At 37.2% G+C, this 21763-nt stretch overlaps 5 protein-coding genes across 6 annotated transcripts; 3 read left to right on the forward strand and 2 right to left on the reverse strand.

The window, feature by feature from the left end:
• The first annotated feature begins 25 nt into the window (after positions 1-25).
• purple (6-pyruvoyl tetrahydrobiopterin synthase purple) lies at positions 26-1707 on the forward strand. The gene is made up of 5 exons (XM_064690841.1): positions 26-161; positions 230-434; positions 561-640; positions 1066-1211; positions 1277-1707. Exons 2-5 carry the CDS (start codon positions 367-369, stop codon positions 1487-1489), a joined length of 507 nt encoding a protein of 168 aa, XP_064546911.1. The 5' UTR covers positions 26-161; positions 230-366; the 3' UTR covers positions 1490-1707.
• Positions 1708-2455: 748 nt separating this feature from the next.
• bwa (alkaline ceramidase) lies at positions 2456-10462 on the reverse strand. Of its 2 annotated transcripts, none has more exons than XM_064690877.1 (5): positions 10322-10462; positions 5648-5904; positions 5439-5576; positions 3551-3843; positions 2456-2696 (listed from the first exon to the last, which is right to left on the reverse strand). In XM_064690877.1, exons 2-5 carry the CDS (start codon positions 5860-5862, stop codon positions 2623-2625), a joined length of 720 nt encoding a protein of 239 aa, XP_064546947.1. In that variant the 5' UTR covers positions 5863-5904; positions 10322-10462; the 3' UTR covers positions 2456-2622. The 2 variants fall into 2 exon arrangements, with proteins under 2 accessions (XP_064546947.1, XP_064546946.1); XM_064690876.1 differs by lacking the exon at positions 10322-10462 and adding an exon at positions 9216-9821.
• Positions 10408-11709, forward strand: vls (valois). The gene is made up of 3 exons (XM_064690875.1): positions 10408-10944; positions 11004-11380; positions 11438-11709. Exons 1-3 carry the CDS (start codon positions 10408-10410, stop codon positions 11637-11639), a joined length of 1116 nt encoding a protein of 371 aa, XP_064546945.1. The 3' UTR covers positions 11640-11709.
• A 647-nt stretch (positions 11710-12356) lies between these two features.
• Positions 12357-14956, reverse strand: lok (loki). The gene is made up of 6 exons (XM_064690844.1): positions 14510-14956; positions 13847-14004; positions 13665-13773; positions 13151-13591; positions 12808-13042; positions 12357-12747 (listed from the first exon to the last, which is right to left on the reverse strand). The coding sequence occupies exons 1-6, from the start codon at positions 14643-14645 to the stop codon at positions 12438-12440; spliced, it is 1389 nt and encodes a 462-aa protein (XP_064546914.1). The 5' UTR covers positions 14646-14956; the 3' UTR covers positions 12357-12437.
• A 500-nt stretch (positions 14957-15456) lies between these two features.
• Positions 15457-18504, forward strand: barr (barren). The gene is made up of 4 exons (XM_064690843.1): positions 15457-15618; positions 15682-16008; positions 16061-17644; positions 17781-18504. Exons 2-4 carry the CDS (start codon positions 15685-15687, stop codon positions 18129-18131), a joined length of 2259 nt encoding a protein of 752 aa, XP_064546913.1. The 5' UTR covers positions 15457-15618; positions 15682-15684; the 3' UTR covers positions 18132-18504.
• Positions 18505-21763: the final 3259 nt, after the last annotated feature.

Raw genomic sequence — 21763 nt, forward strand, 5'->3', positions numbered from 1 at the left:
TGCCAATGCAACATCGATACTTTTGGGTTTGTTGTTGTTTTCATTGCACTACTGCATGTAGCCGACGTAGACAAAGTTATTTGGAATTGATTTGAGATTACATTATATTTGCCATACAAAATAAAGTTAGTTAGTGAGCGCTGCTGCCGCATTTCACATTCGTAAGTGCGCTAACAAGTCGAACTGTTGCTTCGCAGCTAACAAATTGTTTCTTCTACCTCGCACACAGTCAATCATATAAATAAGCGCGTTTTGAAAGCAGGTCTTGCATTTACAGCAAAACAGTGCTCGCGCACGTGCCACCGAATACCTAGACTCCTGCAATCCCGATAAAGTCGCATTCCTCTTATAATCAGCAACTGCAGCATGTCCCAACAACCTGTTGCATTTTTGACGCGCCGAGAAACGTTCAGCGCTTGCCATCGCCTGCACAGGTAATAAATAATAAATAAATTCAATTCAATATCAAAATTGACAACTCGCACACTTGTGTTATCTTAATTGCTTTACTCGCATGTGTTTTGGTTTCCTTATTCAATTGCGTTTTCCATTCATTGCAGTCCTCAGCTGAGCGATGCCGAAAATTTGGAAGTCTTCGGGAAATGCAATAATTTCAATGGACACGGTCACAATTATACGGGTACGCGGCCTCTGTGCATATTTGGCATAAATATTTTCGTAAATTGTTAACATTAAATGCCTGATTAGTTGCGATTAGTAGCAGCCATATCAAATGGCATTCGATTTGCTCGAGCATAAAAAACCACAGCCATTGGAAATATGAGACAAAACAAACAATCTGTTTATACCTTAGCCAGGCCTTGGCCGACAAGCTCGCTTATCAAGTTCATCATTCATTAAATATGAAAAGCAAGGTTATAAAAAAAAATAATTGATAATGCGAAAATGATATAATTGCATATGAACAGAATGAATTTGTTGAAATATTGCAATTACAAGGCTGCAAAGGCTGTAGAAGTGTCAGCTCTCTACGGGGCTTGATAGATTGCGTTTCTGTTCAAATTCTTGTAATTATAATAAATTATGTTCTTTGTCTATTCTTAGTGGAATTGACTGTGCGCGGACCCATCGATCGACGTACCGGCATGGTGCTGAACATAACAGAATTAAAGGATGCCATTGAGGCGGTCATTATGAAGCGCCTGGATCACAAGAATCTAGACAAGGATGTGGAGTACTTTGCTAAAATTGTAAATATCCTGCACATACCGAAATTCTAAGAATTCAATGAATTACCCTCAATATAAATTTACAGCCGAGCACAACAGAGAACCTGGCCGTATATATTTGGGATAATATACGCACTCATCTCAAGAAGCCGGAGCTCCTTTATGAGGTCAAAATATTCGAGACGCCAAAGAATATTGTCACCTACCGCGGGCCGTATCAATTGAATGGCCTCTACAACTCATTGAACAAGCGTACGGCACGCGATTCATGCACTAATATCTCATCCGATTCGGATTAGATATTTTGGAAATATACTTACGAATTTTTGTTTTTGGACCAATGCTCAGTGAAGCACAACTAAAATACTTACACCTCTACTGTGAAATTGCACATAATAACACATATTTAGTTATTATCAAGCGAGTTATACGATTTACAAAGTATATGTTTAGAATTAAATGTATTCAAATGAAAATCATGAGAATTATATGGAATAAATACTGTAACAACAGAAAAGATTTGCTTACAAGCTCTTTTATTATATTAAGTATGCATTATCAACAATTTGTTTGCATCATTAACTCAGTACAATGTCATGTTTTTCTTTTTCATATTTGTTCTCTTCAGTTAACCTTAAGTTAACTTCTAAATGACAGCTAAAACTGTAATTTACTATTGAAAACTTTTTCATGTATATATTTTTTGTTGCTGATCAGGTAAGCTAATAATAGTTGTTCAAGGTTGTATAATTTATTTCATAAGTATTTGTAGTTTGGATATATAATTTAAATTGCTTAGGCATCAGTTGTACCACTAATTTATATCACGTTGTCTACGCTAAACGCTCCATAAAATTTACCAGACCACTTAACATCAATTCACCAAGATATTGCTTAGTTTGTTGTACGAATTATACAAACATACTGCAGATTATTCAGGAAATCTTCTAAATCTTTTCAAATTAATTAATTAATTTTGTTATATATGTATGTACCCAAGTCCTCCTGTTTCTATACATTATCTTTTATTAGATATAAAAATATCTCAATGAAGCTCGGCATGTATCCGTATATATATTTAGGAGTCGGATTGACTCTCTGTATTATATAGCTGCCTTAGAAACTAATGAATGTTTTTTTTTGTTTTTAAATTGTTGAGTTTTCAAAATATCTTGACTAAACTCAGAATTGACGAATGAAATGTACAAACGCTCGACTAATTTAGTTTTAGCTTATTTTAAAGACTTAAACTAAGCAATATATCATAAACTTTTTGACTTTCTTTAATTTGGACATAGTTTACAAGTACGTTATGCAAATTTCCATAAGTTACAAACAGATGTTGGCAAAAACCAGTTCATTAATTTTGTAAACTTTCCTTTTCTTTTTGTATGGCGCATTTTAGATCTAATTCTAAATAGTGTCAAGACTTTCAGCGCAGAGCCTTTAGCCCGTTGTCGTAATCCTGCACGAATAAGCTGCAGTAGATGTGCCAATCTTTCGAATCTGTGGGATCAGCAATTGTTTTTGCGTTTAAGAGCAGGCATTGGAAATTCGCAATTGGTCCAAAAACAAAACTACGTGGATTAGTAGAAGTCTTATGCATACGGTGATTAGTGGCTACGTGGGTGCAGTCAAGGAACAATGGCTATCAAAAGACTTTCTTTGTGAGACTCTCGAACAAAGCAATCGGATTTATCATACTCATATAAGGCAGTCAGGCATTCAGGTACCCATAAAACTTTTTAGGAGCAAGCGACGAAATTAAGAATGTAGGAACGTATATTGTTTTTTCTTTCTTCACTCATATGCGGTTTTTATTATTTATTTATCTTTTTTTTTTGGAAGTCTCAGGGGTGCATAATGAGTCAGTATAACATATCACAGCCTGTTCATACAGATTGGGGAAAACGAGTTTTGTTCGAGTCTGTTGCCATTGCGCGCTTGACTGCAACCATATTAGTGGACTTACAAGCAGTTAGATTAATGACTTTTTAGGATCTTTGGGATATGTGTGTGTTTACACAGCACCACTAGGGGCAGTACTAGATACATATATGTATATACTCCATATACTAGATGCTAAGCAATACAGATTAATGTACATTAGTTCAAACAAATCTTAGGATTAATACTTTAACAGCCTTAACCTCCAATCCAACAAATTAGCTACAATTGGACTAATACAATTTGACAACCAGTTAAATATTGTGTTGCGCACTAAGGTCTAAAAATACATAATTTACCAACTAGCTAAAGCATTACTGTGTGTCTTATTTGTTAAATTTGGTTTGATTTCCTTATTTGGTCTGTCATGGCATTTGTTGTTGCAACTTAGATCGTGCTGTGCAGTGTCTTACCTGGATTTCTTATCGATATGAAGGGTATGCCGAACTCAAACTCATTCTTTGGCCAATACTTGAGCAGCGGCTGCCGCTGCGGCAGCTCGGATTCCACATAGAAATATGCGAACAGCACCAGCACCGTATAGGCAGCTATGAATATGAGTATATGCCAAAATCCGTGCAGATATGGAAAGTTAATTGCTGACCAGGCCTCGCAGAACATGCGATCGTTGATCCAACAAAAAACTGCCACGCCCCAAACTGTCGTGGCACGCAGGCCCAGACGATAAACGCGCTGATCACGAACTCTGCGGATGAAAAAAAAAAACAAAGTTCGCAAATTTTAGCTTCTGTATAGAAGAACTACAGACTGCCATGGCAACAGATAGAAAATATGCATGCTTATATGTTGGAATTGTTGAAAATGTTATACGATATATGTATATTATTTCTTAATATGTGTTATATGGTTAAACGTCTATTGAACTTTCTTTCAAGTGCTCTGCGAAATTATCAAACAACATTTAAGTTATAAATAGGTTGCCGAAGATTAAATATTCCGGCAAACATATAGCTGATTAGCCACATCATTTATACAAATAATTTTAAGCGTTTAATTCTAAAAGCTTGATCCTACAGTTTCCTTAGACACTGTATGATATTGAAGTCCGTAATAGATAAAAATTGTCTTATATCTAGTTTATCTGAATTAAATTGAAATATCTTGAAAAGAAACAAGGATTTGCAAAGAAAAATCAGTTTCTCTTATATGTTTTAGTAATCTGATTCCCAACTGGTTCGACTTATTTCTTGATACTGACTTAAAACATATATCAACCTTATAAAATCGCAAATGTCTCCCTTGCCACGTATCCTATTAAATAGCAAAGTTTTAATATCATTTAATTATCATTCTTATCATGACTGTGGACATTTGTTTAATTGCCTTCTATAGCATAAACTTTTTTCATTTACTCTCAAATAATTACTATAAGCCATTATTCAATTCGATAATTTGCCAAATCACAAAATTTTCAATTTGATTATTAAAATTATAGAAAAAAATAGTGCAAACAACAAAAATTAAATATTATTGATATTTCTCAAGTGATATACTAAGAAGCTGAATTATTAATTTTTCGTTTAAAATAATTGTATACTAGCTACGCGTTTACTTCAATTGTAAAACAAAAATTATGAAATTTATAATTTTGTAGTCAAATTGTTTGATAGAAGAAAATATACAAAAGTCTGTACGACTTTTTTATTAAGGACCATATAAATCACAATCTAGTTCGAACTTCCGATTGAATTAAACTGCCTATCTTTATGGGAGTCAATTATTTTCTTTAAAAAAGACTCTCGACTCGACAAAGCAAACCTTTTCTGTTTTAATTGATTTTCGATGACAGAGCTTCGAGTACTGCTTCAAGAGGGCTACGGTAGCTTATCTAAGAGAGTTTTTTTTTTAATTTAAAGATAATAGCTTGCTTTGAAAAAATTGAAATAGATTAAAAATCCTAAAAGCCATCCGTCTTTTGGCAGTCTTATAAAATAAGCCTGTGATTTATGACCCAAAGGTATTTCAACAGTTGCGCCCATTATTTCAAGAGAAGCTCTATTGAACTTTGACTTGCTTTGAAAAAAGTTGGATGATGTATTGGAAACACACAGACCTATATAAATACATAGATTAGGCAATGGGTACACCTGTGCCCAGTTGATAAAAAAAAAAACAGAAAACCTAGAGTAGCCGTAGGCTTTGTTAAACATGCATAAAATTGATAAGGATTGAATGATATGATATACGATTTAGCTGTCTTTGTTTTAACTTATCGGTCAACAAGGCAAACGCTGCTTATCGGCTAGAAAATTTTTTGGGTATATTTCGGGACATACGCACCGCTGCAGCTCGGTGTAGAGCATTATCATTGTCGGCACGCCCATGAGCATCAGCACAAAGGCATTAACAATGGGCTTCCACCAGCACAAAGCCGTTGCGATAATGGCCGATGTCAACATGAGCCAGCTGAAGGCTTTGCTGTTAAGCAGACAAGAGTTAATTTAAGTTAGAAGCATTCATTTCATATTATATATTTTCACTAGACTTACCGATCGTTCTTCACGAACTTTGGATAGTAACGCTTGGGATAGAACAGCGAGAAGCCGGCTATAAACACCCAGAGTATGGCCAGTTCATCGAGCAGCTGGCCCAACAGACTCAATGTCGCATGGAAATACATGGAACTGAGACCCACAACAATCAGCAGCACCCACAGCAAATGTATTCCGGGCGTCACGAATCTTCCGTATTCCTTAAACAACATTATCAGCACGGGCGGCAGTAGGATAAACAGAAAATTGCTGAACTGTAAGAGAGAAGCAAGCGACAGTTAGATAAGCTATACACAACTAAGTTAAACCAAAGTTTGAATTATTTAATTTCAACTAAACACATCGTTAAGATGGCAATTAAAGTATTAGAAAAAATATTCATTACATGAATAAATGTTAAAAAATCTAAGTTAGAACTAAAAATATTAAGAATATGCATATGAATTAAAACAATAATTTTCAGATTTATTAAGCTAGCATTAACAATAATACAAAATATTATATAAGAATTATTATAATCTTTTTAGAAAAACTAAATTCGATATTGATAATGAATTCGTTTTTTTTTTTTGAGTGAGAGGAACTTTTTATAATATTTTAATTGTCTTCTTATAAGCATTTTGTCAAATTTTAAAATAATATTGAAAATCAATCATTAAATTGCAAATATAAAATATTTTTTTTAAGAAAAATTATAACTCCTAAAATTGATAATTTTCTGGTACCAATGCGTTTTGCTGTAAAATAAATAGAATCTTAATTCCTAATCAGGATATTATATTAAAAATTAAAGCGATCAGCTATTAGCATTTAGAGTAAATAAAATAAATTAGATAGAAAGAGTTAGTTAGAAGCGAAATTATTATTTGAATATTCGACTGAATTGATTAGTTACGAGCTTTTATGGACTAAGCTTACGAGCTGAGCTGCTGAAAAGAAAGGTAGCCAACAATTTTTGAGGTCAAGATACTTATTCAAATAAACAAACGCGTTTTTTTTAATTACTGCCGGTCAGTTTTATATAGAATATAGAATGCGGACACGAAACAAGTAAACGAATGCCTCGAATATACCCTGTTTACAACATGCTAGCCTTGCTCAACAAAAATAATGACATTAGGCTCAATAAAAATAATGACATTAGGCCAAATCCTACCCCCACGAGAAAGCGAGCAACCAACCATATCTATATCTATGTACATATAAGTGTGTCAAACAGTTTGTTATGCCATTTGTTCGGACAGAGTTTTTCAACAATTTATATTTCGTGTCATTTTAACATGTTTTCAACCGAAGCACGAGAACAAAGAATGACGGGAATAATTTATGGGCCAAAACATAATTAAATTGAAATAATGTGTGTTAAACAAGTTGAAAGATATTTAAAGCAAATGCAATTGCAATTAGAGGCCATCACGAAATGGGGCTGGGCAAGGCGAGTCGTTGTTAACATTGTAGAATATATTTGTATATCTTATATAAACACAACTAGGCGTCATATGTGTATAATATATATAATAAATATGTATGCATGACCCCCAAGCAGTTCATTAACTTATTGCATTTCAGAAAAAAAAATAAGGGAATTGAACAAAAGGCAGTGTGAGCTTTAAATTAATTGCAGCCGACAAAAAATGAAGCAATTACTCAGGCTAATAAAATAAAAACAATTAAAAGTTTTTCATCATCGTTAGCGATTCTTTACAATGAAAGCATATTGACCAAAACAGATTTCCATTACAATATCATTAGACTTAAATAACACTTGTAAAGTCCAATAATAATGAATTAGCGTATAGGTAATTGCAAGAGTTCTGTTTGTAGAGTCAATATTTGTTATGGTAAATAAAGTTGTATATTGATTGGAAGTCTCAATCAGTATTGAACATAGTTTCAATCTACGAATTATACTCACAATCTGTATAATGAAGGGAGCTATGGCAATGTATATTTAAGATAATTCGATATTGTGATAGATTGTGTGAAATCAGTGCGGCCATCAATCAAAAGATATGTATGTAGCTCAATCAGATAAGATGGGTGGGAAAACAAAATGACAAACTGCTGTTTTCTGAATCTCTAACAACATTTAAGCCTAATTTGTTTATGTCTAACAGAGGTTGGCGTTTTCAAATGAAAAATTAAAATAATAAACATATTCTAGTAGCTTAAATTAATATTAATTTTTCCTAAATATATCCATGAGTATATATAAAATTTTAATTATATTGCTTGCTCGTAAATTTTTCTTTTCAGTTCCTAGCTGTGCTTTAAAAACTCAATATTTTTTAAGCTTCATTCAATTTCTAAAATATTGAAGCTTACAAAAGCAATGCAAATGTTGCTCTCAAGGCAAGAATTTTCGAAACAAGACAGCAGATCAAAAAATTAGATTATGATCTCAGTGAAATTGTAGCTGCTCGAAGTTTAAATTTTAATTATTAAACAATTTTATAGAAAAAACATTAATCCAACCGCATTTATCAAGATAGCCAGATCATATGTGCTTTAAGGTATTAATGTTTATTTAAAGTAAACGAATTCCAAATTTGAATTCGTATCTGTTACGGTGATTGAGTAATTATCTGATCATTCAGCTAGTAAATAGTTTGGTGTCCTATTTTTGCTTATTAAAATAATAAATACTGCCTTTTGATTTGATTACGCAAGCTTGGAAAAAAAATCAAACAGTTGTTGATAACAAATGCGCAAAAGAACGAAGAAAAACTGGAAGAAAAAAAACGGGAACACACGTACTTTTATTTATACAAAGGAATCACTGCGAAGCTTATTACGCATTTGTGACATGAACTTTGAGTTTGAGTCTGTGATAAATAATTAGCTCAAGAAATGCAACGCGAAACAGCGATAAGAAAATCCAATAACAAACTTTAAAAAGCAATGTTGTAATTAACGTTAGTTACGACCGCGAAAAAAAATAAAAACGTATCATATTCTATGAAAAGCACGTTTTTATACTTATTTCTAGTTATATCATGTTTTTGATGTATTTTATTCAAAATTAGAACAAACCTCAGTGTTTCTCAAACAAAACGCAAATTACATATGTATATTGTAATATTTTCAATGGAGACTCAATTTTTGTTATGTATAGTTGTTAATAAGTTCTAATCTAAAGAAAAGTTTAAATTCCTTTTTACTAATGGAGTGTCGTAAATACCTCGCACAAATTTCTTTTTCACAACTAAAGTGACAAATTTCATTAATCAATTTATAAAACAAAAAAATTCCAATGCGCTATTAAGTAAAGAACAACTTTTGGTACCACATGTTCTGAAAACTAACTGTAACTATTAGTGTTGTCAAGTGTTTGCTAACACAGCATCGCTGTTTTGTTTACAATCAGCGCTTGTTAGTGTGAGTAGCTTTCACACGCACAGAAAGGTCAAGGTCTTACAGCGCGCTGTAAATGGGTGTGTGTGTGTGTGCGTGTGCACGCGCGTGTTTCTGCAAGTGCAGCGCAAATTATAAGTACCACAAAAGGGGTTATGCAAAAAAAAAAGTAAAACCAAAAAGAAAAGATATACCACAAATGTATACGCACCGTGTTGACGAACTCGGCAATATTCGATGATATTAAATAATTGCCCTCGCACCAATCAACGGGCGAACTTCCGGGTCGAAATAAATAAATGGCATAAATATCCATTACGCTGCCCGTGTCCATGTTGGCTTCAATAAAAGTTACTAATATTAACTAATGCACTTGACGCTGTAGTTGGCGTACTACTAATGGCTTCAATTAGTTATCCTTTTGTTCTATATTTTTAAGGCACTTGTGTTCTTATGTACTTAATCTTGAACAATTGTTTGCATAATAGCCAGAAATTGCATATAGGCAGTTATTTGCGTGCCTTTGTTTATATGTATATTTCGGATTTCAGTGAATTTGCATGTTCGTTTGCATTGATGTTGCATGCAACTTGTGTTTTTGTGTACTAAGTGCCTTATATAAGTATCTTTGGTTCATTTGTGCGATGTCGAGGGATAACTAGATTACATCTCTTTTATGTGTTTTATCATTGTGCGCTCCTTTTACTAAATTTGCCAACATGCGTAGTAATTCTAATTTGACGAAAAAATTATATTAAAACACAAATACGCAGAACAAACACGTCTGTCGCGTTGGCGTACGCTTTGTTTACTGTTAATACAATGTTATGCTTGTACTCGAAATGTCATTTGACGATACGAGTAACAGTGGCAATGAGTACTTCGATAGAGTAAACAGTGCTATAAAATGCCACATAGCTATCGCAATATAGATTGTTTAAGATGCAGTGGAAATGCAGTTAAACAAATATGTATAAAAATTAATATATATGCATTGAAATATATATATGTTTAAATCAATTTTGACAATATGTATTATTTTCAATTAATATTTTGTTGAAAAATTTAAAATTGTTATTGATATTATTGATATCCAATAGTGTATACTTTTTCATATGTATTGCTTACAAGAAGGCTTTAAAATTTTAATTCCTGTAGGAAGTATTATTATTTAAACACAATTATTTTGTATAAGCTACAAAAGTGTATAGAAAATGGTGAAACGGAGAAGTAACGGCTTAATACTTCATTCAAAAGTATCGATAAATGTGATATTATATATATATATGTTTGTTAATCGATATATTGATATCTTACCAGACTGTTTTTTGGTTTGTTGCCGGCACGCGTTGCCTTCCCGCTGAAGATTTGTTATTTTGATTCTGTGCTGATTTTTAGCATTTATGATGTTTCCACAAAGGAGTTCGGTAACATATCGCACGCCCGCAACGCACCAGCCACCACTGGCCAAGGAACTGGCTGACAATGTGGACTATCCCAATCTCAATGTGGCTGATATGAATGCCCGCCTGGAGAACCTGACACCACGCCTGCACGACTGCTTTGACAGTATTTCCATGAATGAACTCCAGCATTTTGCGCTGGCCACAAATCATCGCGAGGGTGGTAAGTGGTGGGGCATGCTCGTTGGGTACAATCAGACAGATCACATGACCGTGGACAATGCGGACTTCAAGCTGCAGTGTGAATGTACTGTTAACATCTTACGGTATGCTGATAACAACGTGCTGCTCATGGCGCTGGGTGACACCCGACTGCAGGCCTGGTCCACTTACTCCACGGTGCGCAATCCTGATGCGCCATACTGTTTGTTTCTCATTGGCGAAGATGCAGCACACAAGGCGCCCATCAATCAGCTCTGTGTGTTTAAGTCGCATCCACAGCAAGCGGTTACCACTTGCCTGGATAATACGCTCAATGCAAGTACCTAAAAATCGGCTGTTTCTATATCTTACAACTTTCATGCGTTTTGCAACAGGTCTGGGATCTCTCTGGAGCCGATTTGTGCAGCACGTATCATGCACGCGCGGCACACACCAACAAAATAACGGGGTTAGCCACATCCGTGGCAGCTGCCACACAGATTCTCACCTGCGACCGCGGCGGTTGTGCACGTCTGTGGGATGTGCGTGCCACATCTCCCTCATCAACGTGTCTCTATGACGACAAGACGCATTTGCTTAGCTTCACTTGTGCCGCTTGGGCATCGCCCAGTGAGCTGCAAGGCGATAACTACGTCTATTTGGGCGATTACGATGGCAATGTGCACACGCTTGACATACGCGCGCCGCGCAAGCTGCAGCAAACCGTGTCCTACTTTAAGGAGGGTCATGTTTCGCAGCTTCTCGTGAATGGGTAGGTGCAAAAATCAACAGTTTTATCATACCTAAAATAAAACGGCTTCTCTTACAGTACCCATCTGGCGGCCATGAGCAATCTGCCCACTGCAGTGAAGATTGCCAAAGTAGGACTCCAACATGATTTTATTTACACCAACGAACACACGCACACACGTCTTACGGATGCAGTCTGGCGTGATGATAGCACACTGCTGACCATTGGACATGGCCGCAAATTGGCTACGCACAAGATAAAGGACACCAGATGTATATAGCTACCTAGTTTTAGATATCTAACTATTTAATTGTTTTCCATATTATGAAATATATATATATATAGATATAATTTTACAATATGTAACCTGCTCGACTGGCAAATGTATGATTTGCCTGCCTTGTCACACAAATAAATTAATATATATATTTTGATACATACGCTAATATACAACAAACTTGGTAATAATAAATATGTACATTAATATGCGCTTACCAAAAATATACCAGGTTCAATTTTTACTAGCGCGAACTGGGGAAGATGGAAAAAAGTAGAAAGTGCGTAGATTTCTAGTCATACATACATGTTTATATAGATTCTCAACGAGGATGCGGGTTCCAATCCTCGGTGTAGTGTTATTTGATTACATCAATTGTGTGGCGAATTATTTTGAAAAATCGTATGTCTAGTTTGGGTCATTTAGGAAGTGAATATCGGTTTTAATATAGAAGTTATCAAATTCACCTGCTAAAATTAAACGTCAATTATTTTAGTCAACTTAACTATATACATTTAATCATTATTATATTTATATTATAATCGCGTCAATAAATGTAATAATTATTCAAATTTGTTTCATTTTTTTTTTTTGGCACGCAACGTTTAACAAAAGACGCAAATGCAAAACTTAAACTAAACAACATGTAAAATTAAACAACCGCAGGAAAAAAATAAAAATACTTTTCAGTGGGGAATCATTTAAGTAAAGTGGCTGTCTTTGCTGCTTCTATGCGCAATGGGGAAAAATGTTTCGATTAATTTTTCCAGAAAATTAAAACTTTTTCACTTCAGCTCTCTATTATTGCCGCCGCCGCTTTGTAGGCGGTTCCAGGAAATTGTTCTCCTCCTCGCCGATCTCCATATGCTCCAACTTCATGAGTTGTTTGGCCTTGTAGAGCATCGGTGTATCCCGCAGCCAGTTGCACTTGAGCACGGCATCAATTGAGGGTCTCTTCTCGGGATCCACAATGAGCATTTGTTTGATCAGCAACTTGGCGCGCTGCGACACGCCCTGCCAGGCGGGATGCCGAAAACGGAAGTTGCCCTTTTTTATTTGCTCGCCGGCCGGTGAGCCATACTCATCCGAAAAGGGCAAAGTTCCACTTAGGCTGCAAATAGATATTAATTTGATGTCTGCCTTTGAAGCCAAATCATAATCACTGCCTTACCACGTATAGAGCACCACGCCTAGACTCCAAATGTCCACTTTTTGCGTGTAGGATTCACGTCCGCCGGTGATAAGCACCTCGGGTGCTACGTATAGGGGCGTGCCGCATAGCGTACGCATCACTGAATCCTTGTGCACAAACTTGCTTAGTCCAAAATCGGATACCTTGAGCAGTGTATCCTCATCGCTGGACTCGAGCAGCACATTGTCCGGCTTCAGATCGCGATGTGTAATACCTTGAAAAATGCATTATAATCATAACTTATTTTCTAATTTATAAATCATATTAATCCCTTATTTTGCCTCTTTCATCGAGCTGACCCAATCTGTTGCACTTAACTCACCTCTGTCATGCAAATACTTGACGGCATGGCACATCTGATAGAAATACAATTTGGATGTATCCTCGCTGAGCAGTTTCTTGCTTATTATGCGATTTAGCAGATCGCCGCCGCGCATAAATTCCAGCACCATATAAACGGAATCTGGCTTATCGACAATATCGTGCATGCGCACCACGCACGGATGCGAAAGATTTTTCATAATCTTTGCCTCATTCAGCACACGCTCCGGATCGTTAGGATTGTTGTTTGGATGTGCGCTCACCTCCAGCATGTTTTTCTTAACAATTTTCATCGCGAATTGTTCGCAGGTGCGTCGCTCATAAACCAGCCTGACCAGGCCATATGCCCCTGAGCCTAATTTGCGATTTATATAATAGGTAGCGGTAATTTCAGCTGGCAGGCCGATCGCCTCGTTCGGACTAAGATCTTTAAAGACAAAGGCTAAAAACAAAGAAAAGCAGGTGTTCAAATTTTAATACTACGCTCGAATTTCTGCAAAAGCAACAGGACTTACCCTTGTAGGTAGGATGAGAGAGGGCTATGATATCGTCATTTTGTAGGATGCGCGTTTTGTTTGTGCCGATCCTCTCGCCATTCACAAAAGTCCCATTGCGTGAGAGATCCTGGGGGGGTTGTTGCAAATTGAATCGGATTTATTGTAGTTCACATTTTGGGTGCGTATTTTGAGCTACCTACCTGTATATAAACCGGATTTGTCAGCTCACAGTTGGCGCGCTTTATGATAAAATGCACCTTGGATATGCGCGATAGAATTTTCTCAGGTAAATCATTAAGCGTCAATATTAAATCATTTAGTTCTCCGCGTCCCGCTGAAAATTCGTCGTTGTTCAAGTCTAATAAGAAAATATTCGGAATTGAGAAATTGTAACAAACATGTCTAGTCGAGAGTGCCCAACTAGAAGATACCCTGTTCCAGTTACTTAATATGTTAAGCGATACATACTTAAAAAATCCTAGAGAGGGAAATAGAAAGAGAATGCAAAGGGAGAGAGAAAATATAGGAGAGATAAATACAGTATATATATACACATTCATATGTACATTAGAAACACACTTTAAATAGAATTGTGTGAGGACCACGTAAGCTTTTGCATCAATTCTTAAAAGTCGCGTTGGAGGACGATTTGCAGATATCTTATAAGAAATGTCAGCTCCAAATGCAATACATAAAATTAGTAAAGACATACATAATAATAATAGAAACAGGGTATAAAACATCAAATAAATGTACATACATATAACAAAAAAACATTTAAATTTTGAATATAACAGTATAACAGTTACCAACACAAAAAGACGAATGCGTATAGATTATTTTGTAGGGCTTTATGCTCGTACCAAGGGACTTGATTTTAATATTCTTGCCATAGAGCCGGCCCCAGACGATCTTCTCCATGGGCTGGCTTTCGACCTGGGTCCAAATGTGGGACGCCTGACTCTGGGTGGCCTGTGTGCCCTGCGTGTCGCGAGCCATGTTGTTTGTTTCTCTTCCGTTTTCTATTGATGTTCTAAGTAACTGTTTCTTTTCCGTTTAAGTTCGCTGCGCAAATATAAATGTGCAGTTATCCCAACTCAAATACACACGCACATACATAAACACACACGCACAATCGACATGGGCAGCACGACTATTAACTTTGTATATGTAAGCGCGCCGCTATTGCAACGAGCACTACATTCAGCAAATTGTTTACATTGAATTATTGCTGAGTTTGCAAAATAACTTCTCACTATTTTTAATACAAAAAACACAACAATGTTACTGAGCTGCGCGCGACTTACAGATGTATGTCTGCATGTTCACTGTTAGATTGCCGCCTTCGAGGGCTGCATCGATAATTTGGCATATAAGTGTTGCACAGCAGCACTATCAAACATTTTGGCTTGTGACAATATTATTTTCTATAAGACAAAAATATTTGTGTACGTATATTATTGCTTGTTTTCAAATGTATGCATACAAACACTGAATAATGAGATACTTGGTACTTATCGATATATTGTTGAATTTTATGTTTAGAAGTTTAAAGTCGGTTTTTATTTACGTAAGTCAAACTTAACTAGTTCTGCTTACACAAATGAATTTAATTTGATTTTGTATAAATATGCCAACGATTGATTTGTTTTTGCCGGTAAAGTTTCAAAAGTGTTTTTTTCCGTTATCGGTAAAAGCGACCGATTGAAAAAATACTGTCCTTTACCCATTCCTGCTGTTATTCAACACTAAAATATCGATATTATCGTTGTAGCCCTAGATTGCGGCGTCGTTTGAAAGCAACTGTAAACTATTACCAATACAATCATAATGCCAAAACGAGAGGCATAAAAGAAAACTGAATAACAAGGCACGAGCAATAATTAAGTGAAATTAGTCAAATAGTAAAATTCACATAGCCATATTTTCAACGCTAAGGCTCGGCTGCTTACAAGTGTTGCACAGATAAAAGGTAAGCGTGCCTAAATTGTTAATAAGACAACAACCAACATACTTTCGTGCTTGGACTCCTTAGATCATGACGTTACCGCGTTCCGAGACGCCATTGCGTCGCTCTGCGGTGGGCAGCCACCGGGAGAGTATGCTGCGTGACCTAACGACCATGGTGAACGACGATGAGGCGGAACGTCGCGAGGCACGACGCCGCACGCTGCTGCAGCAGCAAACCCGACCCCGAGACAGCAGCGTTCTGGAGTCCATCGAAGAAAACGAAACCATTCGCAAATGCCTAGAGATCTACAATGGTAACAAGCTGAGCCGTGACAATGCCTGGAGCCTGTCGTTGATCGATACGCTATCTAGTCTGCTGGATCGACATCACAAGACGCTGAGCAACTTTAAGGTAAGTTAAGAAGTTTATTTTGAATCCAATAATAATGCTGTTTACCTTTTAGATGGCTGGCTCATCATTGGAGGCTTCCTCAAAGGTGTATGGCCTGCGCGTGGATTCAATTTATCTGGATGCTATGCGCATGTCTGCCGGACTTAGTGCGCGCACGCTCACTGAGAAGCAGCTAAATGCAGCCGCCGACCGCGATGAGAGCATTGCGGACCAGGCAGAAGGCGGCGCTGCTGATGATATTGAAGCAGCTCCAGGCGCGGCGCCAAAGGCTAAGAAACGCACACGCAAAGCCGTCTCTACGGTGACAAAGAATAAGGAGACGCTGAATGCACGTTTAGATACGGCGCCTTTGCAGGATCCGGTATTTGGTAAACTAAACTCTACGGTGGGCTCAATAAACGCCTCCAATCGGCTTATGCACAACATATTGCCAACGGTGGACTCTGAGCTGCGACTGCGTACAAACTATCGTTTCTGGCAAGATCAAAAGCTGCCAGAAGAGGTGCAAGACTATACGATAGTGGACAGTGATATAAAGAATTTGGATACACAGACGTTGGTCAGCGCCGAGTGGGCCAAGAAGTTGCGGCGCTATGATCAACAGCTTAAGCTACGACCTCTGCACACGGGCTACATTATAACCGATGCGCCCAACCCGATCAATACCAACGATCCAGCAGCTGCGAATTTAGAAGATAATAACGATATGGGTGTGGACAATGCTGATGATTTTTATGAGAATCCAAAAGAGCTATCCATGGCCTTTGACATCAATGCCGAGTGCGAACCAATGCCGGAGCTCGATGCGCCGGCGGCTACAGTTCTAGAGGTTGACTACAATGAGTTAGAGGATCTAACAACTGAGGAGCGCACGACGTTGCAGCATTGTCGTGCCTTGCGCAAACAGCCAGTGTTGATTGAGGATCTGCGACCCGTTGACGGCAGCTCTAAGCTTGAGTACTCCTATCGGCCAATGGACCAAATCTCTCAGTTCTGGGCGGGACCATCGCACTGGAAGTTCAAGCGTACACGGGCACGTAGCACCCTTGGACACACCAATGCACAGGATAACGTAGCCGCAGGCGGCAGCGGCGGCACAGCAGCTGCGGCACGAATACGCCGTGCCGCGCTGCAGGCGGCGAAGCGACGCAGCAAGCAGCTGAACTTTGGCGAGTGCACGGAGAATCTCTTCCAGACGCTCGATTCGAACACAAAACTGCGCAAGGCCAACTATCAAAAGCGATGGGATGCTCGCAAACTCATGTTGCCCACCAAGTTCGAGTTTGAACCCAATTATTTCTATCGATACGATTATGCGCCCAGCATCAAAGTGAGTCGGCGATATGGTGTGCAGGATGACGAAGACGACATGGATAGGGATACGAACACGGCTGCTGACGATGCTGCCGATGATGTGGAACTCTTTGACAATGATCACTTTGAACCGGACACGCCTCATTCGCCAGGCGAAATGAATGTGAGCACCATGAATTTGAGCGGGGAGCCGGGCGCCACGTTCTTGGCCGGTGAGCAAGCCACCTGCGGCAATCTGAGCCAAGGGAACACAACGATGCGCAATAACTGCAATGATACGGTACTCGAGATTGCCACCGATTTCGAGGGAGCACCAACGCAGGTGAGTGCGCAATAAATTTAGACCTTTTAAAAACGATTAGGAGATTTTCCCCTTTCTATACATTAATGTTAACATATTTACATCTCTTTTCTGCGACAAAACATTACTAATTTCTGCTATAACTCCTTCTAAACAGGTCACCAAAGTAATTGTGCCTTTTGCGAAACGTGCCAAGGTTATTGACATGAAGAATCTCAAGCGCAGCTGCAATTCTCTGATACAAAAACAATTGCTAAGCAATGCCACCATGGAGGAGGAGAAAATACCCGCTCATGCGAAAGCGAAGGAGGAGCAGTATGCCAAAGGCATGGCCACGTTTAAGGAGGTCTACGACAAGTTACCCAGCGTGCTGTCCACCAAAATGGCTGATTCGCTCTCGCCCTCGGTGGCGCTTTATGCCGTGCTGCATTTGGCCAACGATATGAGATTGCGTCTCATACCACAAGACGATTTTGAGAACTTTACAATAAGACAAGTATCGGAATAGCATAGAAAATGTATTTAGCTTTAGGAAAAAGTGTACAGTGAAGTCAATTTTCTTAATCACATGAAGCAGTATTCCCACAAACAAATCAGCCCACACTCCATACAAATGAACTGCTATAATTTCTTAATATTCGTAGTGCATCGTGTTCTATATATATATTCTTTTAAATGTTAAGGTTGGTTCAGAAGAATCTTCATTTGATAACAGACAACATTGTAATTGAATTTGAATGTTAATTATGCAACGGCTTAATATATGTTTATTAACTCTGTATGTGTTCGTCATGTTTGTCACAATTTAAAAGTAAAATTTTATCTCCCAACAGACAATTCATTTTAGAGTATATTTTTAAGATTTATAATAAATCTAATTATGAACCATACTTTCATGAAAGTTCTCAAAATCTCTCGGACGCTCACAAATATGGAATGTTTTTTGATAAGATAATTTAAGGTTGAATGTTTTAATTTTACAGTACCTTGGCTAAGGATCTGCAACTGACAAATTTTATTTTAGCTCAACATTTTATGCGCGCACTTTGTTGTTGCTCTGTTTTCCGCCTTTAGAAAACTTACGCATTAGTTTTGTCGGCCCGATGTTGACACAGACGAAAGAAACAAACAGCCATTGTTGCTGTCCGTGGCTTTGTTGTTCGCTGTTGTTATACCCTGTAAACATATTGTGTAATCGAGTTGTTGCAATTTATGTAGAGTTTGGTGTCGATAAAATGCCTGATCAAATAAAAAGTTTTTTTTTTTAGTTATATTAAGGCAAACCAGCTTTCTTTATGTTGAATTGGGAAATTTTCACACAAGGCTAGTTCAAGCGTATCTTAGAGTCGTTCATCAAATTCGGCATTGCTTTTGTTGCCATTTGCATACGCTTCGCCCGTTTTCGCTCGCGATTTAGACGCGCCTTCACACACTTCCATGTGTTTGTTGCTCTCCCAAGTTGTTGTATGTGTGTGTGTGTTTCTGACACATTTGTGCTGCATGTGTGTTAAAAAGTTCACTGTTTACTGAGCGCTTTTAGGCGCCGCGAATGTGTTTCTGCACTCATGTGTGCGTGTGAGTGTGTGTGTGCGTGTATAATTGCATATTATTTGCATAAATATTTGCTAAGTACAAAGTACAAAACACAACAGCAACAATAACAAGAGTCGCATAACATTTAAATAGCTTCATCAAACTTTTGATATTAACAGCAGCAGCAAATGCAAAGTTTTATTTAACATTTTTCTCACCTCTTCTCTTCGCCCACTCGCCATTTGCGCTCAAATGTTCTGACACCTGTGCGACATGTTTTAATTGCATTTTTTATGATTTGTACTAAATTATTCAGTCATTTTAGAAATTTTAAAACCACATTTTAACTTTCGCAGCGATTAAAAATAGGCTAATTACTTTCGCTCGGTCTTATTATCTCCCAAAGGCGAAAAGCTTTTTCGCCAATGTGGCAAATGTGCGATAACTCGCTTCCACTTTGAGAGGGTATGTAAAATATGTATAGCACAGGCGTTAGAGATGCATTCTGCTTTCTCTTTGGCTGGCAATTTGATCAGCACAAATGCATAGAAACATATTTGATATGGCGCCAGTGCGAATATATTTTAAATCAAATGTAAAAAATTGTTGACTCCATTAGCTCATAACTGAGTGCATTTTCGTGTTGTCAATGTTAAATGCAATTACTGGCTGTTAAACAAATGTGCGCCATGTAGAAGATAATACGATGAATATGTTGGGGAAATACTCTACGCACATTCACATTTACAGGTGAAAGGTTAATTATCAGTACAAACGTAATTGAGGCGGGGTTGTGGGGGGGTTGGCGCATAAGACAGCCAGTTGAGCCAAGTTACAAACGGGTAAATATGCAAAAGTCCATAACAATCCAGGAGACGTTGTTAGCCACGTTTTAGCTCCGGGTTCCGTCTGCCTTGCTAGCCTCGGCTCGGGTTTTGCTTTTATTTTAATGGTTATGATCTCACATTTGTTGCTTAATTGTGTTACGGCGGGGCTTTCAAAGTTGATAATTGTTTGGATTTCCGGAGGGTCTTTTGGCGGTTGCCTTTGCTGCAGTTAACTGTGCAGTAAAACTTGCTAGTGAAAACACTTCTGTTTACACTCTACTAATATTATGATGCAGGGTCTATTATTAATTTTTTTATATAAATTTAAACCCTAATCTGCTATCGCTTTTTATTTTGGCAAGGGATTTTATGAAAATAATGATATGCTCGTATCTTACCGATCCAAAATTGAACTTACCTTAGTCGTAGGTCTTAAAGTAGTCTATTGGAATGCTGGTCTTTATATAGTATAATATCCTTTGTAACAGAATCCCTTACGATTTAAAATGTTCAGGTAAGCCTGAAACGAAAAATATGCATGGACAAATGCGATATTTATTCTGCCATATCTTTCCAATATTGTATTTCATAAAAGTTTAAGCTTTGAAATATCTAGCGTAAATTTTGTATGTACCTTTTAAAAGTAGCATAGAATCAGGACAAGAATTTCTAGAAAATATTAATTTAAATTTGTCCTGATAGACTAGCAATTTGATCTAATTCGCAGAACATTGCTTGAGCTTTTCAATTATCCTTCTCTTATCGTGCCACTTAAGAATGTCCACTTAAAATGATAAGAATCTCTAAAAAAGCTAGACGCTATGTTATTTTTGTACAGATAATAGGCTAATCCTGGCATATCTTACGTCAAACAATTCGCAGGGATCAGGGTTATCATCTGGCCATCTTGTGTCCGATAGTTCTTGACACATCCAGGCTATCCCCGGATATTGTAATTTTAGTCCAATTGGGATTCACTTCCCGTTTGATTCCGAATTTTTGGTAGATTGCCTATTAATAGTCCTACTTTTTGTACGTTCAAAGGTATATCCTTCCGATATCCATTTTTTTAAAAATTGCCATAATTCTTCAATATCCTTGCATAATTTCAAAGGACATTGCTTATTTATTTTATTCAACTTATTTGTATTTCTCATTTAATTTATTTTCTTAAAATGTTTGTGGACTTTATATTTAAGCTTTAAATTGTTACATCTCTGGTCAAAAAGGCAGATCCTGAATTATCACGTGGAAGCAAATAGAATCGAATGGTATCTAACATTTTTACAAGACTTTGTATTTAGTAATACATTAAAACGGCAATAGCTCTTGCTAATTAAGTCTCCAGTCTTTTGTGACCGTCAAATTATTAATGGCAATCTCTTCACCTGATTTGAAAGGGTCTTAAATGATCATTACCTGTATTATATTAAGCTTATTTTGCACCTTCATTTTAAAATATTAATTTATTTAAATGTTTTATAGATGAATGCTATTGCTTTAGTCGGGAGTGCCCGACTAGGGGGTACCCTGAACCTACTTGAACTGGATATACTATTTTGGAAGCTACATGTCAAATTTGATGAATCTAGCCATTAAAAGCAATGAGATTTGCTCCAAAATCAGGATTTTGACATCGGTTTTTATTGATCATATGATCTGATATCGACGCGTTCATAAATACGGACGGACAGACGAACATTACTAGATCGACTCGGCTATAGATGCTGACCTAGAATATATATACCTTATGGGGTCGGAGATGCTTCCTTCTCCCTGT

The sequence above is a fragment of the Drosophila montana genome, unplaced genomic scaffold (genome assembly GCF_035044405.1).
Source record: "Drosophila montana isolate Dmon_TW-CO22-7 unplaced genomic scaffold, ASM3504440v1 contig_3286_1, whole genome shotgun sequence".
NCBI lineage: Eukaryota > Metazoa > Arthropoda > Insecta > Diptera > Drosophilidae > Drosophila > Drosophila montana.

Bases quoted from the DNA above. Each gene is read 5' to 3' on its own strand.
- barr (XM_064690843.1), top strand. From the start codon at position 15,685: ATGACGTTACCGCGTTCCGAGACGCCATTGCGTCGCTCTGCGGTGGGC. The intron at 16,009-16,060 runs GTAAGTTAAGAA...TTTACCTTTTAG, and splicing joins AGACGCTGAGCAACTTTAAG to ATGGCTGGCTCATCATTGGA. The intron at 17,645-17,780 runs GTGAGTGCGCAA...CCTTCTAAACAG, and splicing joins TCGAGGGAGCACCAACGCAG to GTCACCAAAGTAATTGTGCC.
- purple (XM_064690841.1), top strand. From the start codon at position 367: ATGTCCCAACAACCTGTTGCATTTTTGACGCGCCGAGAAACGTTCAGC. The intron at 435-560 runs GTAATAAATAAT...CATTCATTGCAG, and splicing joins GCTTGCCATCGCCTGCACAG to TCCTCAGCTGAGCGATGCCG. The intron at 641-1,065 runs GTACGCGGCCTC...GTCTATTCTTAG, and splicing joins ACACGGTCACAATTATACGG to TGGAATTGACTGTGCGCGGA.
- bwa (XM_064690876.1), bottom strand. From the start codon at position 9,338: ATGGACACGGGCAGCGTAATGGATATTTATGCCATTTATTTATTTCGA. The intron at 5,905-9,215 runs GTGCGTATACAT...TCTCTCTTACAG, and splicing joins TTGCCGAGTTCGTCAACACG to TTCAGCAATTTTCTGTTTAT. The intron at 2,697-3,550 runs GTAAGACACTGC...CTGATCCCACAG, and splicing joins CATATCGATAAGAAATCCAG to ATTCGAAAGATTGGCACATC.
- lok (XM_064690844.1), bottom strand. From the start codon at position 14,645: ATGGCTCGCGACACGCAGGGCACACAGGCCACCCAGAGTCAGGCGTCC. The intron at 13,774-13,846 runs GTAGGTAGCTCA...CAACCCCCCCAG, and splicing joins CAAATCCGGTTTATATACAG to GATCTCTCACGCAATGGGAC. The intron at 12,748-12,807 runs GTAAGGCAGTGA...ATCTATTTGCAG, and splicing joins GGCGTGGTGCTCTATACGTG to CCTAAGTGGAACTTTGCCCT.
- vls (XM_064690875.1), top strand. From the start codon at position 10,408: ATGATGTTTCCACAAAGGAGTTCGGTAACATATCGCACGCCCGCAACG. The intron at 10,945-11,003 runs GCAAGTACCTAA...GTTTTGCAACAG, and splicing joins GCCTGGATAATACGCTCAAT to GTCTGGGATCTCTCTGGAGC. The intron at 11,381-11,437 runs GTAGGTGCAAAA...CTTCTCTTACAG, and splicing joins TCGCAGCTTCTCGTGAATGG to TACCCATCTGGCGGCCATGA.